The sequence below is a fragment of the Planococcus citri genome, chromosome 1 (assembly GCF_950023065.1).
Source record: "Planococcus citri chromosome 1, ihPlaCitr1.1, whole genome shotgun sequence".
NCBI lineage: Eukaryota > Metazoa > Arthropoda > Insecta > Hemiptera > Pseudococcidae > Planococcus > Planococcus citri.
The window spans coordinates 89,744,198-89,762,287 of record NC_088677.1 but is presented as its reverse complement, the minus strand read 5'-3'; the positions used below and the strand labels follow the sequence as shown (position 1 = coordinate 89,762,287).

The window sequence follows — 18,090 nt, the reverse complement described above, 5'->3', positions numbered from 1 at the left end:
TTTACCGTTTTTGTCTGTGAAATTGGAGATGTGGCAACTTTTTTTGGCCCATTTCGTGAAACTGGCAACTACGCTTTTTTCAATGAGCAGCTAGCAGCTGATTTTTATCATTTTTTTTCTCACATGAAAAATAATAAAAATAAACTCGCAATAATTATTGGGATAAAGTTAATTAATTAAACATTGAATTTGAAAATGTTTCATTGTATTAAATATTGAACAACTGCCTGCATGATTCAGATGATTCAATATTTATAATGTCTGCGCATTGTGCATCGTTCCTAGGTGTTGGGTAAATGAAGGAATAAGTTCTGAGAACTGGGTAATTTTTTTATTACTTTTTCATTTTAAGAGATGAAATCCAATTAAAAAGTTCACGAGTTCTTCCCACAAATTATTTCGTGGGTCAGTTGTATTTTGACGATTAATTGGCAGAATGTTTTTTCGATCATTTCGCATCTGTCAATTTTACTAATTTTTATTTTATTCTTTCAATGTTGCAGATACTCTCTCGTCTCTCACGCAATAAAAATACTCTTAAGAACAGATTCAGTTATCTGAATGACATTGGAGTTTATTTGAAATACTCTTTATCTCAATTTTAAAGTGAAGAAAGAGAATTCATTCATGACATTACTTCTCTATTTCTTGTATCACAATCATGGTGAGTATTTATGAATTTTGATTTTTTTAACCTACCTACTTCAACTAAAAGTAAAAAAATCATTCATCGTGTGCATCGAATGCGTTCGATTTCAGTTCATCGAGTATTTATCTATTGTGTTCGAGTCTGTCGTTTTTCATAGATAGCTAAATTGTCTCCATAATAGTTGTTACTATGTATTACAGATTATACCTAGTCATTTACTGAATATGCAAAATATTTTTTGGTCGTGTATTTTCGAATTCAGTGATTTTTTCCTATTTCTTGAAATTTTGAAATCACGCAAAACCTACTCATTAATGATATCGAAAAATTGCCCTTAGGATCTCACTATAATATGTAGTGCTCCTTTACATATACACACGAGAGTATTTGATGAAAAAAAATAATCGAATAATTAAATTCCATAAATTTTTTCTACCGCTATAATTTAACAAATTTATACAATTCTTTCTCGTTTATCGTATTGTTTGAGTGATTTGTGTTTTTTTTCCTCGTTAAGTTTCTTCCTTCATTAAAACTATGTTGCGTTAATTAATGACTCGATAGAAAACATGTACTGTAGTTTCTTCCTTCGTTGCTGTTTGAGTCGAGTGAAAATGTCTATTATACGAAAGTGAATTTCAAAGTGTTTGATAAGAACGTTAACATTTTCGTGAACCGTATTTAAATTTGTTTGAAATTTGTTATTGTTTGTAAATAGGTAGTATGTTTTTTAATAAACGACACGTAGCATTCGTAACACAATAAACGATTGCTTAAATTAAGAATTTCCTGTCGAATACGATGAGATAAATAATTCACAAATACCGCGTTGGTGGTATTAATTCATTAAATCGTCTAACGAAATAAGCAAGAATTTAATTATTTAATATTTTAAACTCTCGCCGAGCGTTTTTGAATCGAGCATAACTCGAATGTACCTATATTAATATTCAACCATTCAGCAATCGTTTTTGTGTACCCTACCACGATTGTGTCGATGCAAAAAAATACATTCGTATTAATCAAAATTGAAAAATACTGTAAATAAGTAAATTGGTACTCTGTGCAAAGAAACTGATACCCAGTCACGAAAGAGTGACCAATGCTTTGGTAAGAATTGCTCAATTATATTTTAACAATTCATTTTCGGCACGCAGAATTTTTTCTACGCACTTTTATTTATTTTTATCGTCAGTTCGGTCTCTAATAAATTTTAAAAACACGATGTAGTGTACTTATGCTAGGGCTACTATAATTTCATACAGGTAAGGACAGCCGACATCTTGCATCCAACCTTGAACACAACAACATTAGAATGCATCTGTATGCATATAACTTTCCATATAAAAAATGTAATTTTTTTGATTTTTCGCGAGTTCGGGTGAACTTTCATGTGGTCTCAAATTAAAGACGATGAAATTCCCTATCGATTGGTGTTAAATTTTTATCATTTCACGTAAAAATGACGATTTTATGAATACTTTTATTTCACTGATTTTTGCATACTACGTACGTCATCTTTAAACTGAAAATACTCGAAATTTTCAGTGAACACATAGGTATTTTAATACAGCAAAATGTTCGTTATTTTATCCTCTTTAAAATGAGCTATTACCGAAAGCTCTACATGCAACCGTTCAAAAGTTTTGGAAGTTTTAAGTTGCGAAAACAAGTTGCGGATGGTAAGTATTGAACTTTGAACTAATATTACTCGAAATTTTCAGTGGACACATAGGTATTTTAATACATCAAAATGTTCGTAATTTTATCCTCTTTAAAATAGTTGTTTACCGAAAGCTCTACCTTCAACCGTTCAAAAGTTTTTGAAGTTCAAAGTTGCGGAAAGTGGTCAAATTGTGTTATAGTTTTGATCAGTAACCACTTTTCGCAACTTTGATCTTCGAAAACTTTTGAACGGTTGAAGGTAGAGCTTTCGGTAAACAACCATTTTAAAGAGGATAAAATTACGAACATTTTGATGTATTAAAATACCTATGTGTCCACTGAAAATTTCGAGTAATATTAGTTCAAAGTTCAATACTTACCATCCGCAACTTGTTTTCGCAACTTAAAACTTCCAAAACTTTTGAACGGTTGCATGTAGAGCTTTCGGTAATAGCTCATTTTACAGAGGATAAAATAACGAACATTTTGCTGTATTAAAATACCTATGTGTCCGCTGAAAATTTCGAGTATTTTCAGTTTAAAGATGACGTACGTAGTATGCAAAAATCAGTAAAATAAAAGTATTCATAAAATCGTCATTTTTACGCGAAATGATAAAAATTTAACACCAATCGATAGGGAATTTCATCGTCTTTAATTTGAGACCTCATGAAAGTTCATCCGAACCCGCGAACAATCGAAAAAGTTGCATTTTATACACGAATAATTGTATGCATACGTATGATAAGATAACATGTTTATCCATTTTTTGGATGTGCAATGGCGGCTGTCCTTACCCATAACGAAGTTTATAGTAGCCTTACTTATGCCTACGAGAAAGTTGTCACAATTCTTCAAATTCTCTTTACCTCTCTACCACCTTGAGTATCTCTTCCTTACGAATGATTTATTTCAAATGATCAATTCGAATTACGTATTAAAAGCAATTTTGGCAGTCGGAATACAGTTTTTTTTTTAAATTCGGAGATGGTGAAAGTGAAATAGTTTATTTCGTTTTGACCAAAATTTTGATAATGAAGAAAGTGCAATGGTCTGGGAAGAAGAAATGAAGTTATCATGTTAGAACAAATTCAATAATATCAGTTACAGAATATATGTATTTTTACTCTACTGCTCGTTCTAGTTTTCTTACCTTTGTCTTGATTTTTTCCTTTGTGTCCTGGTTGTCCTTCTGTTGTCTTACTTTTTGGCAAACATTTCCCAAAAAGCTCAGTTTTTTTCATTTGTTGATAAACCGAGAATTTTTTGCTTGTATTATTCTTTTTTCAAAATTTCAACTCTCTCCCGTTTTTTTCTACAAAAAAAAAATGAAATGTGCATTTGAAAAAATATGCCACTAAAAGTCCTGCTTTGTCTTATTGCTTCTAACCTAAACTTTGTTGTATTTTAGAAGAAAGGAAAAACGACGCTCATAGAAGACAAGTCCATTCTCATTCATTTTATACATTTCTGATTAGGGGGGTTGGTTCTTATAAGTTTTTATGAAAAAAAAATCTTAACAAATTGTATCTAGAACCCTACCCCTCCCCCCTCACCACAGGTAATAAATTCAAAAAAAGAAGGCATTAATATCCAGAAGGTGCCCATTAATCATTGTCTCACTTTCTGACAAAAATACCAAAAAATATCATATTTTCTTAGAATTGCCGAATAGTTTGGGGTTTTGGAGAAATGTAAAAATGTCCCAAGGAAGTACCGGAAACATATAGATTTGATCAGGGGGAATCAGAAAGATAAACTGACAAAAATTAGAATAAATCAGGAGGAGGTTTTGGTTGAATGAGGAAAATGAAATGAAGGTCTCAAAATGTATTTAATAAATTTTTTATTGACTCTGTTGATAAAATCTCAAATGAAATCCAAAACCTTGAAACAAATAGTGCTTACCCAGCCAAGAAAATTATAAATAGCCTGGGGTTCCCTCCAGTGACATGTGATGAGATTCATGCTGAGGTCTCAAGTCTCCCAAACAAACCATCAATGGGACATGATAACATTCCGGCGAAACTGTTTAAGGGAAATTCTGTTATTTTGGCACCAGTTATCACTGACATCTTAAACAAACCAATAAATCAAGGAAGATTTCCATGGTCTCTGAAAAAGGCCATTTGTTGCCCCTGTTCATAAGAAAAAGAGTAAATTATTTATGGAACATTACAGGCCAATCTCCTTTCTTTCAGTACTATCACAAATTTTTGAAAAAGTTGTAAAAAATCGAATTTTAAATTTCCTGCATACAAAAGATTTCTTTTCAAAACAGCAGTATGTATGGATTTTTGTCTGGGAAGAGTACCAGTGATGCTCTGTTTGATCATATTGCTGAGGTAGTCGATGGTCTAGATGCGGATGATAGTGTTGCAGCTTGCAGCGGCATACCTCGATCTCAGTAAGGCATTTGACAAGGTTGATGTTGGGATTCTTTTACAGAAGCTCTGGAACTGTGGGATAAGGGGTGTGCAGCATGACTGATTCAGATCAGAGATGGCGCGATTCCGATTTTTTTAAGGAGTCGTGAGAATCGCATGAATCCGATTCCGGAATCGGATTCCATTTTCGATTCACCTGACAGATGAATCGAAAAATGTGAAATCTGACTCTTTTCAAGCAGGAATCGCAAATGTAATATGATTCGCGATTCCGGTGATTTGATTCTCGCGACTCCGATATTTCGATTCTCGCGACTCCGATATTTCGATTCTCGCGACTCCTCATTACGATTCTCACGACTCCTCATTACGATTCTCTAGACTCTCACAATGAACGAAATCACCCAATGTACCTACTATCAGAAGTGATTAATGCAATTTTACAGAAGCTTACATTTTATGAAGAATTTTGGAAGGGTGTTTCTTTTTTCTTTGCTGTTGCTTTTCCGAGGTTTTTCCTTTCCTGAGGATGATGCTGAAGTAGAATTTTTGTTCTCCTGTGGAACATATAGAAAGCAGCGTTGTTGCGATTCGAGTCGCGTAAAGAATCGCTAATAGAACCGCGGAGCCGCGGCTCTTTCGCGATTCTCTCATTACGAGAATCGCAAAACACAATTTTGCGGTTCTCTGCATTTGCGGCTCCCAAATTTTCAAGATTACGCCAAATAAATGTGAAATTTTACAGCTGACTTCTTCAATTTTTCCCCTAATAGTCCGGCATATGACAATAGGAGTAATTGCACCCCCCGCCGATCCTCTGGGACAACTTTTTTCTTAAAGGGGACATCCCAAGGAACATTTTAAAGCAAACTTGCAAAAAAAAAGTTGGTCTGACTTACAAAACGAAGGCCATTTTGATTGACAGGTCAGCCGAAATCGCAGATTGTGCGTTTTAACATAGGACTTGCACGAAATTTTTCAAACATTATAAAAATAGATCGAAAGATCATGCAAAAATTTATCACCTGTAAAAATTTCAAGCGCTAAAGTGCGTTTTTTGATTTTTGGTGAATTTTTGAAAATCGAATTCAGGCCAAAAATGAGGAAAAAAAATCAAAATTTTACCAAATTGACCAAGAAAGCTGAAATTTGGGATATACCCTATTTTCGACATGCCAAATCGATTGGAAACGGTTTCAACACGTTTCGAGCAGTTCTGGAGCCTCCAGCAGATTTTTGAAACTCGAAATTCCCACAAAATTCCATCAAATTGGAGTTGTACAGCTGGAATTTATTCTAAAAAGTAACTTCAATACGCTTCGAAATACTGCAGGTGAATTTCAAGTCGTTTTGGAGCCTCCAGCGACTTTTTGAAAATTCCTGAAGCCTCCAGCAGATTTTTGAAACTTTAAATTTTCACAAAATTTCATGAAATGGAGATGGAAAGCTGAAATTTACTCTACACTCCAATTTTAACACCCTCTGAAAACGACTTCAGGTGGGTTCAAGTCATTTTAGGGCCTCGAGCAACTTTTATGAAAATTACTCGGGCCTCCAGTAGATTTTTGAAACTTGAAATGTCTCCAACATTAATTTATCAAATGGAGTTGGCAAGCTGAAATTTACTTCGCAGACTACATGGTGGTTTCAAATGGTTTTGAAGCTTCCAGCTACTTTTAGGAAATTTCACTTTTCCAAAAAAACGTCATACAACCTTTCAAAAAGTTGCAGAAGGCTCCAAAACGACTTGAAATTCACCATCAGTCAACTTCGTAGCGTATTAAAATCAGTTTGCAGAATGAATTTCGACTGTCCATCTTGGTTTGATGAAATTTTGGGGAAATTTCAACTTTAAAAAATCTACTGGAGGCTCCAATAATTTTCAAAAAATGCGTTGGAGGCTCTAAAATGACTTGAAATTTACCTGCAGTACTTCGTAGCGTATTGAAATTAGTTTTTAGAATAAATTTTAGCTTTTCAACTCCAATTTGATGGAATTTTGTGAGAATTTCGAGTTTAAAAAATCAGCTGGAGGCTCCAGAATTGCTCAAAACGGGTTGAAACCGTTTCCAATCGATTTGTTTTTTTTGGGGGGGGGATTCTTCAACAAATAATGTGAATGAAAAAAGCATCATTTTTTCGAATATGTGTGAAACTGCTGAATTGAAAAATCAGTGCCTCAGTGGAATAAGTAGAATTTATTTCTATCTTACATTTACAGATATTATTTGTAATATTCCTGAATTCATTGAAAAACAAAATACAGCTACAGAACAACAGAATGTATTTTCATTTTTCAATTTATTTTATTTCTTGCTTTTTAATTAAGTAGGTACTAGTACAGACGAGCCTTTATATTTATTTACTAATGTTTGTTAGAATGTTCATTTCATCATTTCATCTTCAATGCTTCATTTTTATGAAATTTAAGGAGTTGTGATGGGAATCTGGCTGGAGTCGTGAGAGGAATCTGGTTGGAGTCGTGAGAGGATCCTAAGATGAGTCGTGAGTGGAATCTGAATCGGAGTCGCGAAAGGAATCGGAATCGAAAATTACGATTCGGATTCGGATTCCTATTTCTGGCGAATCTGATAAGCGGAATCGGGACTCAAAATTTTGTGGAATCACACCATTTGGAATCCGATTCTCAAGCTCCTGGAATCGCGCCAACTCTGATTCAGATCCTACTTGGAGGGAAGAACTCAAGCTGTTAAAGTTGGGAATAAAATTGGGAATTTCTTACCCTTACCTGTAGTGCATGGGGTACCACAGGGCAGCATACTCGTACTAGGACCAATCCTCTTTTTAATTTACATTAATGACATTTTTGAACTAAAATTAAATGGGCCATAATATGGATTTGCAGACGATACAACTTTAGTATGTAGGGCCAAAAATCAAGATGATCTTATTAAGTTTATTAATAAAGATTTGAAATTATTGGGAGGCTGGTTCTGGCAACATAAATTAAAACCAAATTCATCCAAATCAAAATTGTAAAGTTTTGGCTATAGGGTTTCCCCTGACTTGGGGGTCTAGGACCTAGGTGCTACATGCATCATGCATGAAAGCCTGGATTGTGGGGCTCCATGTGGCTGCACACCCCTGTCACAAGTTGAGTCAACTCGGTACCTCGGAATAATGATTTGATTCCAAATTGATCTGGAAAGAACAGAGTTTATACTTACAAACTAAACTTAGAAAACTAAACTTAGAAAACTAAACTAAGGGTAAGGTAGCCGAATATGGACTGGTTCCTAATATGGACTGATGGCCGATCTTGGTGGTTATTAGCGCTGCTTGGTGGAAACAAACTTAATCTGGTGTATTTTTCACAGAAAAACACAATGAGACCAAAATCAACTCTCTAAAGCCAAAACTCGCAATTTTAGAGCAAAAAAACGAAATTGAGAACCTCAAAATTTTTTTCATGTGTTTTGAAAATCCAGCTTCTCAAAAAATTTTCCGGGGACACCCTATAATGTTTTTTATTATTAATATTAAGAAGTGGTGAAGTTTTCTGAATCAATCAAGACATGATTTTTCAAAGTTCAAAGTTATAGGGTAGCCTAATATGGACTGGTGTACATTTGTTATGGGTTTAGTTAATTTCACGTTAAAAACAGTGCTGTTGGACATGAAACGTAAACATATCGTTTCGTTTTGGTTGAGCTCTTTGAACCAAACTGTTTCGTTATACCATTTCGTTTCGTGCTGTTTTGTGTCGTTTCATTTTGTTTCAGGCAAAAAAGTGAGAAAAGCGGACATTTTTATTAATGAATGAAAAATAGAACCCCTCTAAAGGCTCTAAATGGATGAAATTTGAGTGAATTTGACAATATTTGGCCAAAATTTACAAAAAAACTTGCAAAGAAAAGCCGAAAATTGAAGAAACCGAAATGATTCGTTTCATTATAACGTTTTGTTTCGTGTAATTTTTTTGATTAGTTTCGTTTTGTGTCTCGTTTTGTGTCCAGAGGGAAAAATTGCCGTTTCGTTTTGTGTCTTTCGTTTTGTTTTGTTTTGTTTCGTATTAACAGCCCTGGTTAAAAGAGTCCATATTAGGGACCCAAAATTGACTTTTCAAATTTTGACTGCTTTCAGGAAAAAATTAATTTGTTCCACTTAGAATTCACTCTTATTGTCTTGATTAAACATATTTTAACACTGTTTCAGCAATTGAACGTATTTTTACAATATTTCAGGTTTTTTTTTTTGATTTTTTGAAACAGTCCATATTAGGAACCCAAAATACAATTTTTGATTTTTGACACTTTTCAGAAAACAGTGCTGTGAGAACGCGGAAGTGCTCGTTCCGTTCCCGTTCCCGTTCCTTGTTCTCACAATAAAGAACGTCGTTCTTTGTTCCTTATTGCTCCCAAATCCAACACCTTGTTCCTGTTCCTAGTTCTTGTGCTCCATAAGCAGAAGCGTTCCCGTTCCCGTTCTCAATCAAATTTCCAAAATTTACGTTCCTGTGTTCCCGTTCCCGTTCCCAAAAGGGTTCTGTGGTACAAGTGAAGCCATTTTTGATGGAAATTTTTTCATTTTCTTCAATTGTACCCAAAAACTACTATAAGTTTGTGGAAAAAGCATATTTTTTCCTATTTTTCAGAGTCTTGGGAGGTAATTTGAGAACCCTGAAAGAACATCTAAGAATACCAAATTACCAAATTAGCACTCCGTTCCCGTTCCCGTTCTCGTTCTAACAAATTTAATGTTCTCGTTCTTCAGTAAGAACGTTCTTCAAGAGGATTTGTGTGATTGTTCGTTCGTTCTTTGAAGGAAATTTGAAAAGTCGCGTTCTTTATGCGTTCCCGTTTTCGTTCGTTCTCACAGCACTGTCAGAAAATGATATTTTTGACACACTTAAAATTTCTCAAAAATGTTGAGGCTTTGGAATATGAAACTAGATAGATGTAGGTATATTTTGAGCTATCTACCAAATTTTTAGCTCAATTACAGCGGCCACGACATTCAAAAACAAAAAACCAGTCCATATTAGGCTACCTTACCCGTATTTGATTCGCTTACTGGCACAACATTTTGGCACTCAACACATGGTAAAAATTTATTACGCTCTCTATCAACCTGTACTCCAGTATGGCTTGTTCATTGGGGGGGGGGCAGCGGACTGTCATTCAGAACCTATCCATATTCTACAAAAATGGGCAGGTAGGAGCATTGTATGTAAAAAAAAGGGGGGAAAGTACAAAAAACAATTTTCAAAAACTAGAAATTCTGCCTATTCAAAAACTCTATCAAGTCTAGGCAATTGACTATATTCAAAGGAATAGCTCCAAATTTAGAGTTTGTGTGAATGAGAAGGGGAGGAAAATTGATAACACCGTTGCTCCCCTACCTAGGTACTGACGAGACAGATCTGGTGCTCAGGCTCCGTGGTGTTTGCTGGAGCTGTTTAATGCAGTGATGAGTAGAAGTTTGAGATCTCGGCTGGCACTAGTCCGGTGGTTAATGGAGAGCAAAACACCTTACAGACTGGGTAATATTACGTCACATGCCTGCCCTCTGTTTGCTTATAGTATGTGAGGTCCTGTATTCCGCTGTAGATGCACTCATGTTATATTCTAGGATGATAAATGAATTTGTCGTTGAACTTTCCAGTGTGTTCCATTATTTTAGCTTTTACCTAGTTTTGTTTTATACTCTTTCATTTGCTTAATTACGTATTTATTTTTTATTTTTGGTTTGTTTTGTTTGTTTCTCTTTCTTTTTCTCTCTCCTCCTTCAATCTGTTAGATTTTTTTTCCTCACATGAACAATGTTACCATGGAGCCCCCTTCGCTCGTGTAATTGCGCATCATCATCATCATCGAGTCGTATAACCGCTCGTGGTGGTATCGCGTACAAATCAACGCGTACCCTTATGCCGAAATGGGTATTTGGGCTAACATCCTTTATGTTGGTGTTGCCTCTATCGCGTTGTGCGCATAGGGAGGGATATTTCGTAATTTCGAAATATTTTTAGAAATAGATAACTACTTATTGATTGATTGATAGATTTAGTTTTATTTATTTATAAAAAATTGTCCATTTTTGCAAACAAATTCCAAAAAGTTCAATTTTTCTAGAAGTTTTCAAAAAGTTGTGCCTTTTTGCCAAAAAATACCAACAATTCAAAAAATTTATAATTTTTTTATGTACCAATAATATCTTCCAAGAAGTCCTTTTTGCTAAAATCGTCATTCTCGTTTTTTCAAAAATCGACAAAAATCTCCTTTTTTAAGCAAAATTGGCAAAAATTGTTGCCTTTTTGGAAAAAATTCTAAAAAGTCTTCTGCTTTTCAAAAATCACCCAAAGTTGTGCTTTTATCCAAAAATTAACAAAATTCTGGCTTTTTTGCAATTTGAAAAGTTTTGCTTTTTCATCTAAAATTGTCAAAAGATATTGTAACATCTTATTTTTTGCCTAAAGGCTGCAAAAAAGTCACGCTTCGATTTTTGAAAAAAATTGCGAAGAAGTATGGTTTCTTTACTAATAATTCTTAAAAATTGCTGTTTCTTGTTGAAATCGTCAAATTTTTGCTTTTTAGCAAAATTGCTGCAGATTTTCACTTTTTTTTCAAAAATTATCCGGAAGCCTTACTTTTTTGCCCGAAAAAGCCAAAAAGTGCCATGTTTTTACCATCGTACATACTACATAGTAATTCTCAACGAGCCCTGCTTAAATGTTGTTGTTATTGTTTTTTTTTAAATTGTCAAAAATGCTCGCTTTTCAAAACAAAGTTGCTACAAATTGACGTTTTTTTTTTTTGCGAAAAGTTCTAAAAAATCTCAACATTTTTCCAAAAATTGTCCAAGTCTTACTTTGTTTTGCCAAAAATTGCCAAAAATCCACTCTTTTCGTAAGTTCCCACCCACCTGGAAGGTTGAAATTGTCCATGTGCATTCAGAAAGTACTCCGACAGCAATTTTGCGGGGCTTTCGATTTTCAGGTTGGAAAAATATGTGGAGAATTCTGCTGCATTTAATGGGTACCTTGGACCTTTGGCGTAGACGGCAATCTGTCGGCGCTCTGGAATAATCAATGAGCTTTTCTTACAGTGAAACTATACGTTGAGCGTTGGCCTATTTGAATGATGGGTATAATTATGCAACATGAAGTCCTTGTCTGTCAATGCATACGCTATAAAAATACTCAATTTTGGCATATATTCAAAAAAAAAAATCGAATACGCTCGCACATAGTATCTGCGTATGAATGAGCCACACAATCGGTAGGTACTCGTAGTTACGTATTTCCAGTAGGCTGTTCAAAGTTGTCAACTTTTTCTAATCGCTCGTAGCCCTTCAAAAGTTTCAACTTGCCTCGCAGGTCTTCGCGGATCGACTTCCAGGTACCCGTGCCAGGCGAATGGCGAATAAATTGCACATGCATGCGATAATTGATACTTGAATGTTCGATTTGTATCGGGTGTTTGTAAATAAATTGAAAGAAATTTTTTTAAAATCACGTTTTCATTAATAATCGTTTCGTCGTGCAAATACGAGTATAAGTCGGTGCATAAATTACGGTCTACGGTCTACCATCCGCAAACTGGATTTCTTTTACTAAAAATTTTCCTCTCGGTGTCTATTTATGCTTTTCTCATCGTAAGTTGTGTACCATCGTTATTCTACAGCGTCTTTATGCAACATGTTCTGTTGCATTACCACCTCTAGCTCTACCAACACCTACAATGTACATGTGTTTCATTATTTCTCTAACGACGCGAAATATTGATACCTAAACGCATAGAAAACTCGTTTTTTTTTTTTTTTTTTTTAATAATTTATTAAATCGTTAATTGTCACTTTTACCAGAGATAAGGTTATCCGGATTATAAATCAATTTTCGAATTACATTTATCGATACGTTATCGTTGTTTGCAGGCTGCCATAGATGAGTACAATTCGTATCTACTGGAATGGAAAGTGCTGAAGTTGCGCTCAAGTTGACAGGTAAATGATTTTTTTTAATAAAAATTTTCTCGTATAATTCGTATAGGTATTTATGTACGTACTTACCCTAAGACTCGAATAATTACTATTACCGTAATTATCTAGAATTTTGTTATCGTTATTTAGTTAGAAATGCGAAGAAACGCGAGAGTGCTAATAAAAAGTAATGTGTACCTAGTTACTCGTACTTATACGATGTCGACTTTTTAATCGGATAAAAAATACGTCTGCGTATGTTTGAACGTAATTTTTTCAATGTTTGTGTGTGGATTATTCGTGATAAGCCCTCGATTTTTTTTTTTTTATTATCAAATAGGTACTGTGCTGATACGACCTTCGTAATTTGGTCGAATATTTTTATGAATGGCAGTTCAGTCGATCAAATTGATCACAGTACTTTTTTTTATTTAGTGTTACGTAAAAATGAAAACTTTGATTTGTTAAACGATTGTAAAATTTTTCTTACGAGTGTATCGGTGTTTAAAAATAGGTAATTTAAATGATTATACAGCCGCCGTCTAAATAATTACTTTAGCCGAGTCGAGTGTATTAGGAAGTACGCAGGTATAATGTACCTATAGTAAAGTAAATGCCTAGTCATCATTTTTTTTACCGTGCTTATTCCAGATTCAGGTGGCCTTTCGGGTGGGTTAATTTGGACACGATTAACTGCATGAACCGACGATAGTGTATTTAAATACGCTTAGTAGTTTTGTTGTTGTTGTTTTTTTTTAAAATCGAGATTAACGAGTATTATCGAAAAATGTCATCTTTGAATCGGTGAGTAACATGACGAGATAAATGTTGTTTTATAAAGCGGTTAATGGCTTATCGGGACGTGTAATTTGTTGGTGTGGTTCAAATGAAGCTTCAAATTTCAAATGCACCCTGCTACCTATATAAACTTTTCAACTGTCAGCAACTGTCCGGTCACGTACACTGCAACTATTAAACAGTCGTTTGATTTTTGCTCTTTCCAAGGTAGCCATGAAGAAGATCCCAGACGAAAATGGAAAAGTCAACTCGATTCGGTTTTGGAGAATATTTGCAACACGAAAAGAAAATGGCTATGGTTGGTGTTCCTCGTCACCGCATCGCCTGGTATACTCAATGGCATGCATATCACGTCGTATGTGTTCTTCGTTGACAACAACCCTCCGTATTGTCACATACCAGCGTTGGAAAAAGCAAACTGGACAGTCGAGCAGATTAGGAATATATCGTCGCCGATGTACGAGTAATTTAAATTTTACATATTTTGGTCTTATAGTTTTAGACGAATAAATACATAGTAATGTCTCGATAAGGTATTGTTAGTTGGTGAAGTTCGCGCAGAAGGCAGAATTTGTCAAAATATGGGAATCCGTGGCAACTTTTTGTTAGTACATTTAATTAGGGTGTCGAAGATCCTGCTGATCCTGCTTTTATTGTTTTTGTCCAGTTGATCTATCTTTTGTACTGCTTTTTCATTCACAATTGCTAAAAATTCCTGATTTATGCCACAATCGTCAACAAATCTTACTTTTGTGTTAAAATTTTCAATTTTTTTTGTTTTCAAAAATTCCTATTCTGCCATAATTCCAAAAAGACCAGCTTCTTCTTGCTGAAATTGCTAAAAAGTTGTGATTTTTAAAGCTAGAATTACTCAAAATACTTGCCTTTTTACCTAAATTGCTGAGATTTTTTTTCTTCAAATTCCTGCTTTGCCAAAATTGACAAAAAGTATTGAAGTATTCAAATTACCACTCCTAAATTTATTGTGTCAATAAAAATTTACTTTATTGCCAGAAATTCCCGAAAATACCTAATTTTTTGCCAAAGTTGTTCAAAAGTATTGCTTTTTTGGAAGAGTTGTCAAAAAATTCCAGTTTTTCAAAATAGCCAAGAAAAATATTTATGTTTTTCATTTTGCCTGTTTTTACTTATCAAAATTATCGAAAAGTAAATTTTTTGTGAAAATAATTGTCAAATATTCCTGATGTAGGGCCAAATTGTCAAAAGAATTGTTTTTTTGCCAAAATGATTGAGAATTGTGATTTTTTTGGTGTGGAAAACATGAAAAAAAATGTCTGAAAGTGAAAGCTCAACTTTGTTGCCAACTTTTTTTTTTTTTTTTTTTTTTTGGGTGTTTGTAATTACTTGATTATTACACCCGTCGTATGGGATTTAAACTGGTATGAATAGGGATCTTTCGTCTATTTGTAGGGATAGTCTGTGCTGGTGTAAGGAGGGACAGTGAAATAGTAAGTGTTGGACAGATATAAGTTCTGACAGGCAGAACTGACATGTGGGTTTTGGGGCCTTTTCATAGAGGTGATTGTGTGTGATTTTTGTGTGGCCAATTCTCAATCTGGTTATAATGATTTCTTCTAGTCTGTTTAAGTGGGAGAGATTTTTCCAAGGATGGACTGATTTTTTATGTTGAAAGAGCTTGTTCGTGGTTTGGAGGGACCAAAAGTTTTGCCATTTCTTAAGTGTGCTTTGGGTGAAGATAGATTTGAGGTCATCAGCTGTGATAAATGTAAGGGGAGAAAGGGTGGTGGCAGATTTTGCATTAATATCTACAATTTCATTTCCTAAGATTCCAACGTGACTGGGTACATACATAAACTGTATAAAGAAGTTTGAATTTTGTAAGTCAAATAGAGTTTTATGAATATTTTGAATTAGAAGGTGATCGGAAAAAAGATTTTGGATAGCAGTTAGTGAGCTGAGGGAATCACTTTGAATTAAGAAGGATTTATTTTCTGATTCATAAGTGAGTATGTCACAGAGACAGTGGAAAATAGCTGTGAGTTCGGCAGTGTAGATTGAAGAACAGTTATGGATTTTAAAATTTGAAATTCTATCATTTATAGAGTATGCATATCCTGTGTGAAGTGTTGGTATTTTTGATCCATCTGTAAAGCAAAGATTGAATTTTTTGTATTCTGATAAAAGTTCAAGATAGTTCTGTTTTATTACTAATGGAGAGTGGCTATTTTTTGGGTAGTTAATAAGCTGTAGGTTGACTTGAGGAGGTTTTAGAAGCCAAGGGGGGTATAATATTGGTTTTTGGATGAGAGTTTTGGGATTGATTTGAAGATCATTCAACATTGTGATGAAATTAGAAATGGGTCCTTCTATATGATCAAAATGTTGGGGGTTGGGTGGGTTAATTGAGTTTTGGAGTGGATGGGAAGGGTTGGTGGATGCATTTGAGATGAATTTGTTTGTTATGAGAGTTCTTCTGAAATCTGGGGGTAATTCTGCTGCTTCACAATATAGGCTATCTATTGGAGAGGAATAGAGGGCTCCTAAACAGATCCTTAGGGCTGAATTTTGAATTGTTTTTAGGATATTTGAAGTTTTATTTGAGATATTTGTAAAACATGGGCTTCCATACTCAATTTTACTGCGAATTAGAGATTTATACAAGTGAAGTAGGAGTTTGCGAGATGGTTTATACTTGGTGTTTTTGATTATTTTCAACAGATTTAGGCGTTTCATGATATCTGATTTTACTTTTAGAAAATGGGGAGTCCAATTTAGTTTTCTATCAAAAGTTAAGCCAAGAAATTTAGTTGTGGTTTTGAATTCTAAAGAGTGTCCTTTGAAGTTGAGGATGAGATCTGGAGGAATCTTATTTTTTTTGGTGAAAAGTATACAGTGGGTTTTTGACTCAGAGAAGGTTAGACCATTTGAATCTGCCCATGATTCAATTTTTTCAAGGGTTTCTTGGATTACTTGAAGAGCTAGTTGAATATTATTTGAACGAAAGGAAATGTTTATATCATCAGCAAAGATTCTCAGAGAGATGGGTCTAGAAACAACATTGGAAATGTCATCAATCAAAAGTATAAATAAGACTGTGCTAAGAACTGAACCTTGGGGGACTCCATTTTCAATTTCAAAAAACTCTGAGTATGTATTGTCAACTCTCACTCTAAAAGTACGGTTTGTTAAGAAATTCTGAATAAAGTAAGCCAAATGTCCTCTAATTCCAATGGAATGTAATTTTTGGAGAATTTTATAACGCCAGGCTTTATCAAATGCCTTTTCAAGATCAAAAAAGACTGAAAGAACACTTTCTTTATTCTGGAAGGCCGAACTAATTTCTTTTTGGAGACTAAAGAGGTGGTCTAGGGTAGATCTTTTCTTTCTGAAACCACTTTGATAAATGCTAAGAGAGTTTGAGGAATTAATATACCAATTAAGACGTTTAATAACCATTTTTTCAAGTATTTTGCAAGGAACTGAAGTTAAGGAGATGGGGCGATAACTAGATGCCAGATTTGGGCTTTTATCTGGTTTTAATATTGGAATGATTGTTGCAGTTTTCCATAATTTTGGGAAGGAATCCGAAGTCCAAATTTTGTTATATAATTGAAGTAAATCTTCTTTTCCAGTGTCTGAAAGGTACTTTAACATGTGAGGGTGTATTTCATCAGGTCCAGGGGATGAATCTTTAATGTTGTAGTTTAGACAATGATTTAGCTCTTCAAGAGAGAAAAGAGAGTTGTATGGTTCTAGATTTTGAGATGAAAAGTCTAAGGGTGTGGATTCTATTTGTGTTTTTAGTGTTTGGAAAGCAGAGTTATAAGAGGCAGTTGCAGAAGCTTTTGCAAAGGATCTTGCTAAGGTGTTTGCAATGTCATCTATTGAGTTTATTTCAGTGTTGTCATCTACTAAGTAGGGTATTTCAGTAGGTATATAACTTCATTTAAGGATTTGAAATTTTTTCCACATTTCTTTTGTAGATGTGCTTTGGGTGATGCTCAACATGAAATTATTCCAACTTTCTCTTTGTTTAGATAAGTTGATTTGGCGAGCAATAGCTCTTTTTTTCTTGAAATCAATGAGGTTGTCAAGAGTGCGATTTTTTTGGTACTTTTTTAATGATCTTTTTCTATCTTGGATTGCAGTTTTTAGTTCATGACACCACCATGGGACAGATTTTTTGGGAACTTTGGTTGAAGTTTTTGGAATGGTTTCTTCAGCTGCTTGGATAATAGAAGTTGTGAAATATGAAACTATAGTGTCCAGATCATCTGGTGTAAAGTCAATTGGGAGAACTTTTTTGTTGAAATGTGACCAGTTTACCTTGTTTAGAATCCACTTGGGACATTTTTCATGTGTGGGTTTCTGATTTTGAAGAGGGATGTTGATGCTAATTGGAAAGTGGTCACTATAATAAAGGTCATCATGGGGGTTCCAGTTCAAAAGATGAGAAATGTTTGGGGAACAAAAAGCTAAATCAATGTTTGAATAGGTACCATTAGAAATGTTAAAGTGAGTGTGTTTTGACTCATTCAGAAGGAAAGTATCATTTTTCAGGAGAAATTTGTCAATTACATTACCTCTAAATTCTTGTTTTTACAACTTACGAGTAAAAGTATTTTTAAAAGTTCTATTTTTCGACAAAATTGTCAAAAATGTAAACTTTTT

At 34.3% G+C, this 18,090-nt stretch overlaps 1 protein-coding gene across 9 annotated transcripts in view; it reads left to right on the top strand.

The window, feature by feature from the left end:
* The window catches only part of LOC135840346 (organic cation transporter protein-like), a 33,826-nt gene that overhangs the window by 12,590 nt on the left and 3,146 nt on the right, over window positions 1-18,090 (top strand). Inside the window, exons 1-4 of one of the 9 annotated variants that reach the window (XM_065356836.1) lie at window positions 134-322; window positions 504-664; window positions 12,595-12,663; window positions 13,645-13,894. In XM_065356836.1, coding sequence (XP_065212908.1) covers window positions 12,630-12,663; window positions 13,645-13,894 — 284 coding nt within the window. In that variant the 5' untranslated portion in view covers window positions 134-322; window positions 504-664; window positions 12,595-12,629. Of the gene's footprint in view, window positions 1-133; window positions 323-387; window positions 406-503; window positions 665-1,583; window positions 1,760-11,922; window positions 12,316-12,588; window positions 12,664-13,290; window positions 13,444-13,644; window positions 13,895-18,090 lie in introns of those variants that run through there. The other 8 variants (XM_065356848.1, XM_065356843.1, XM_065356864.1 and 5 more) reach the window with 8 other exon arrangements.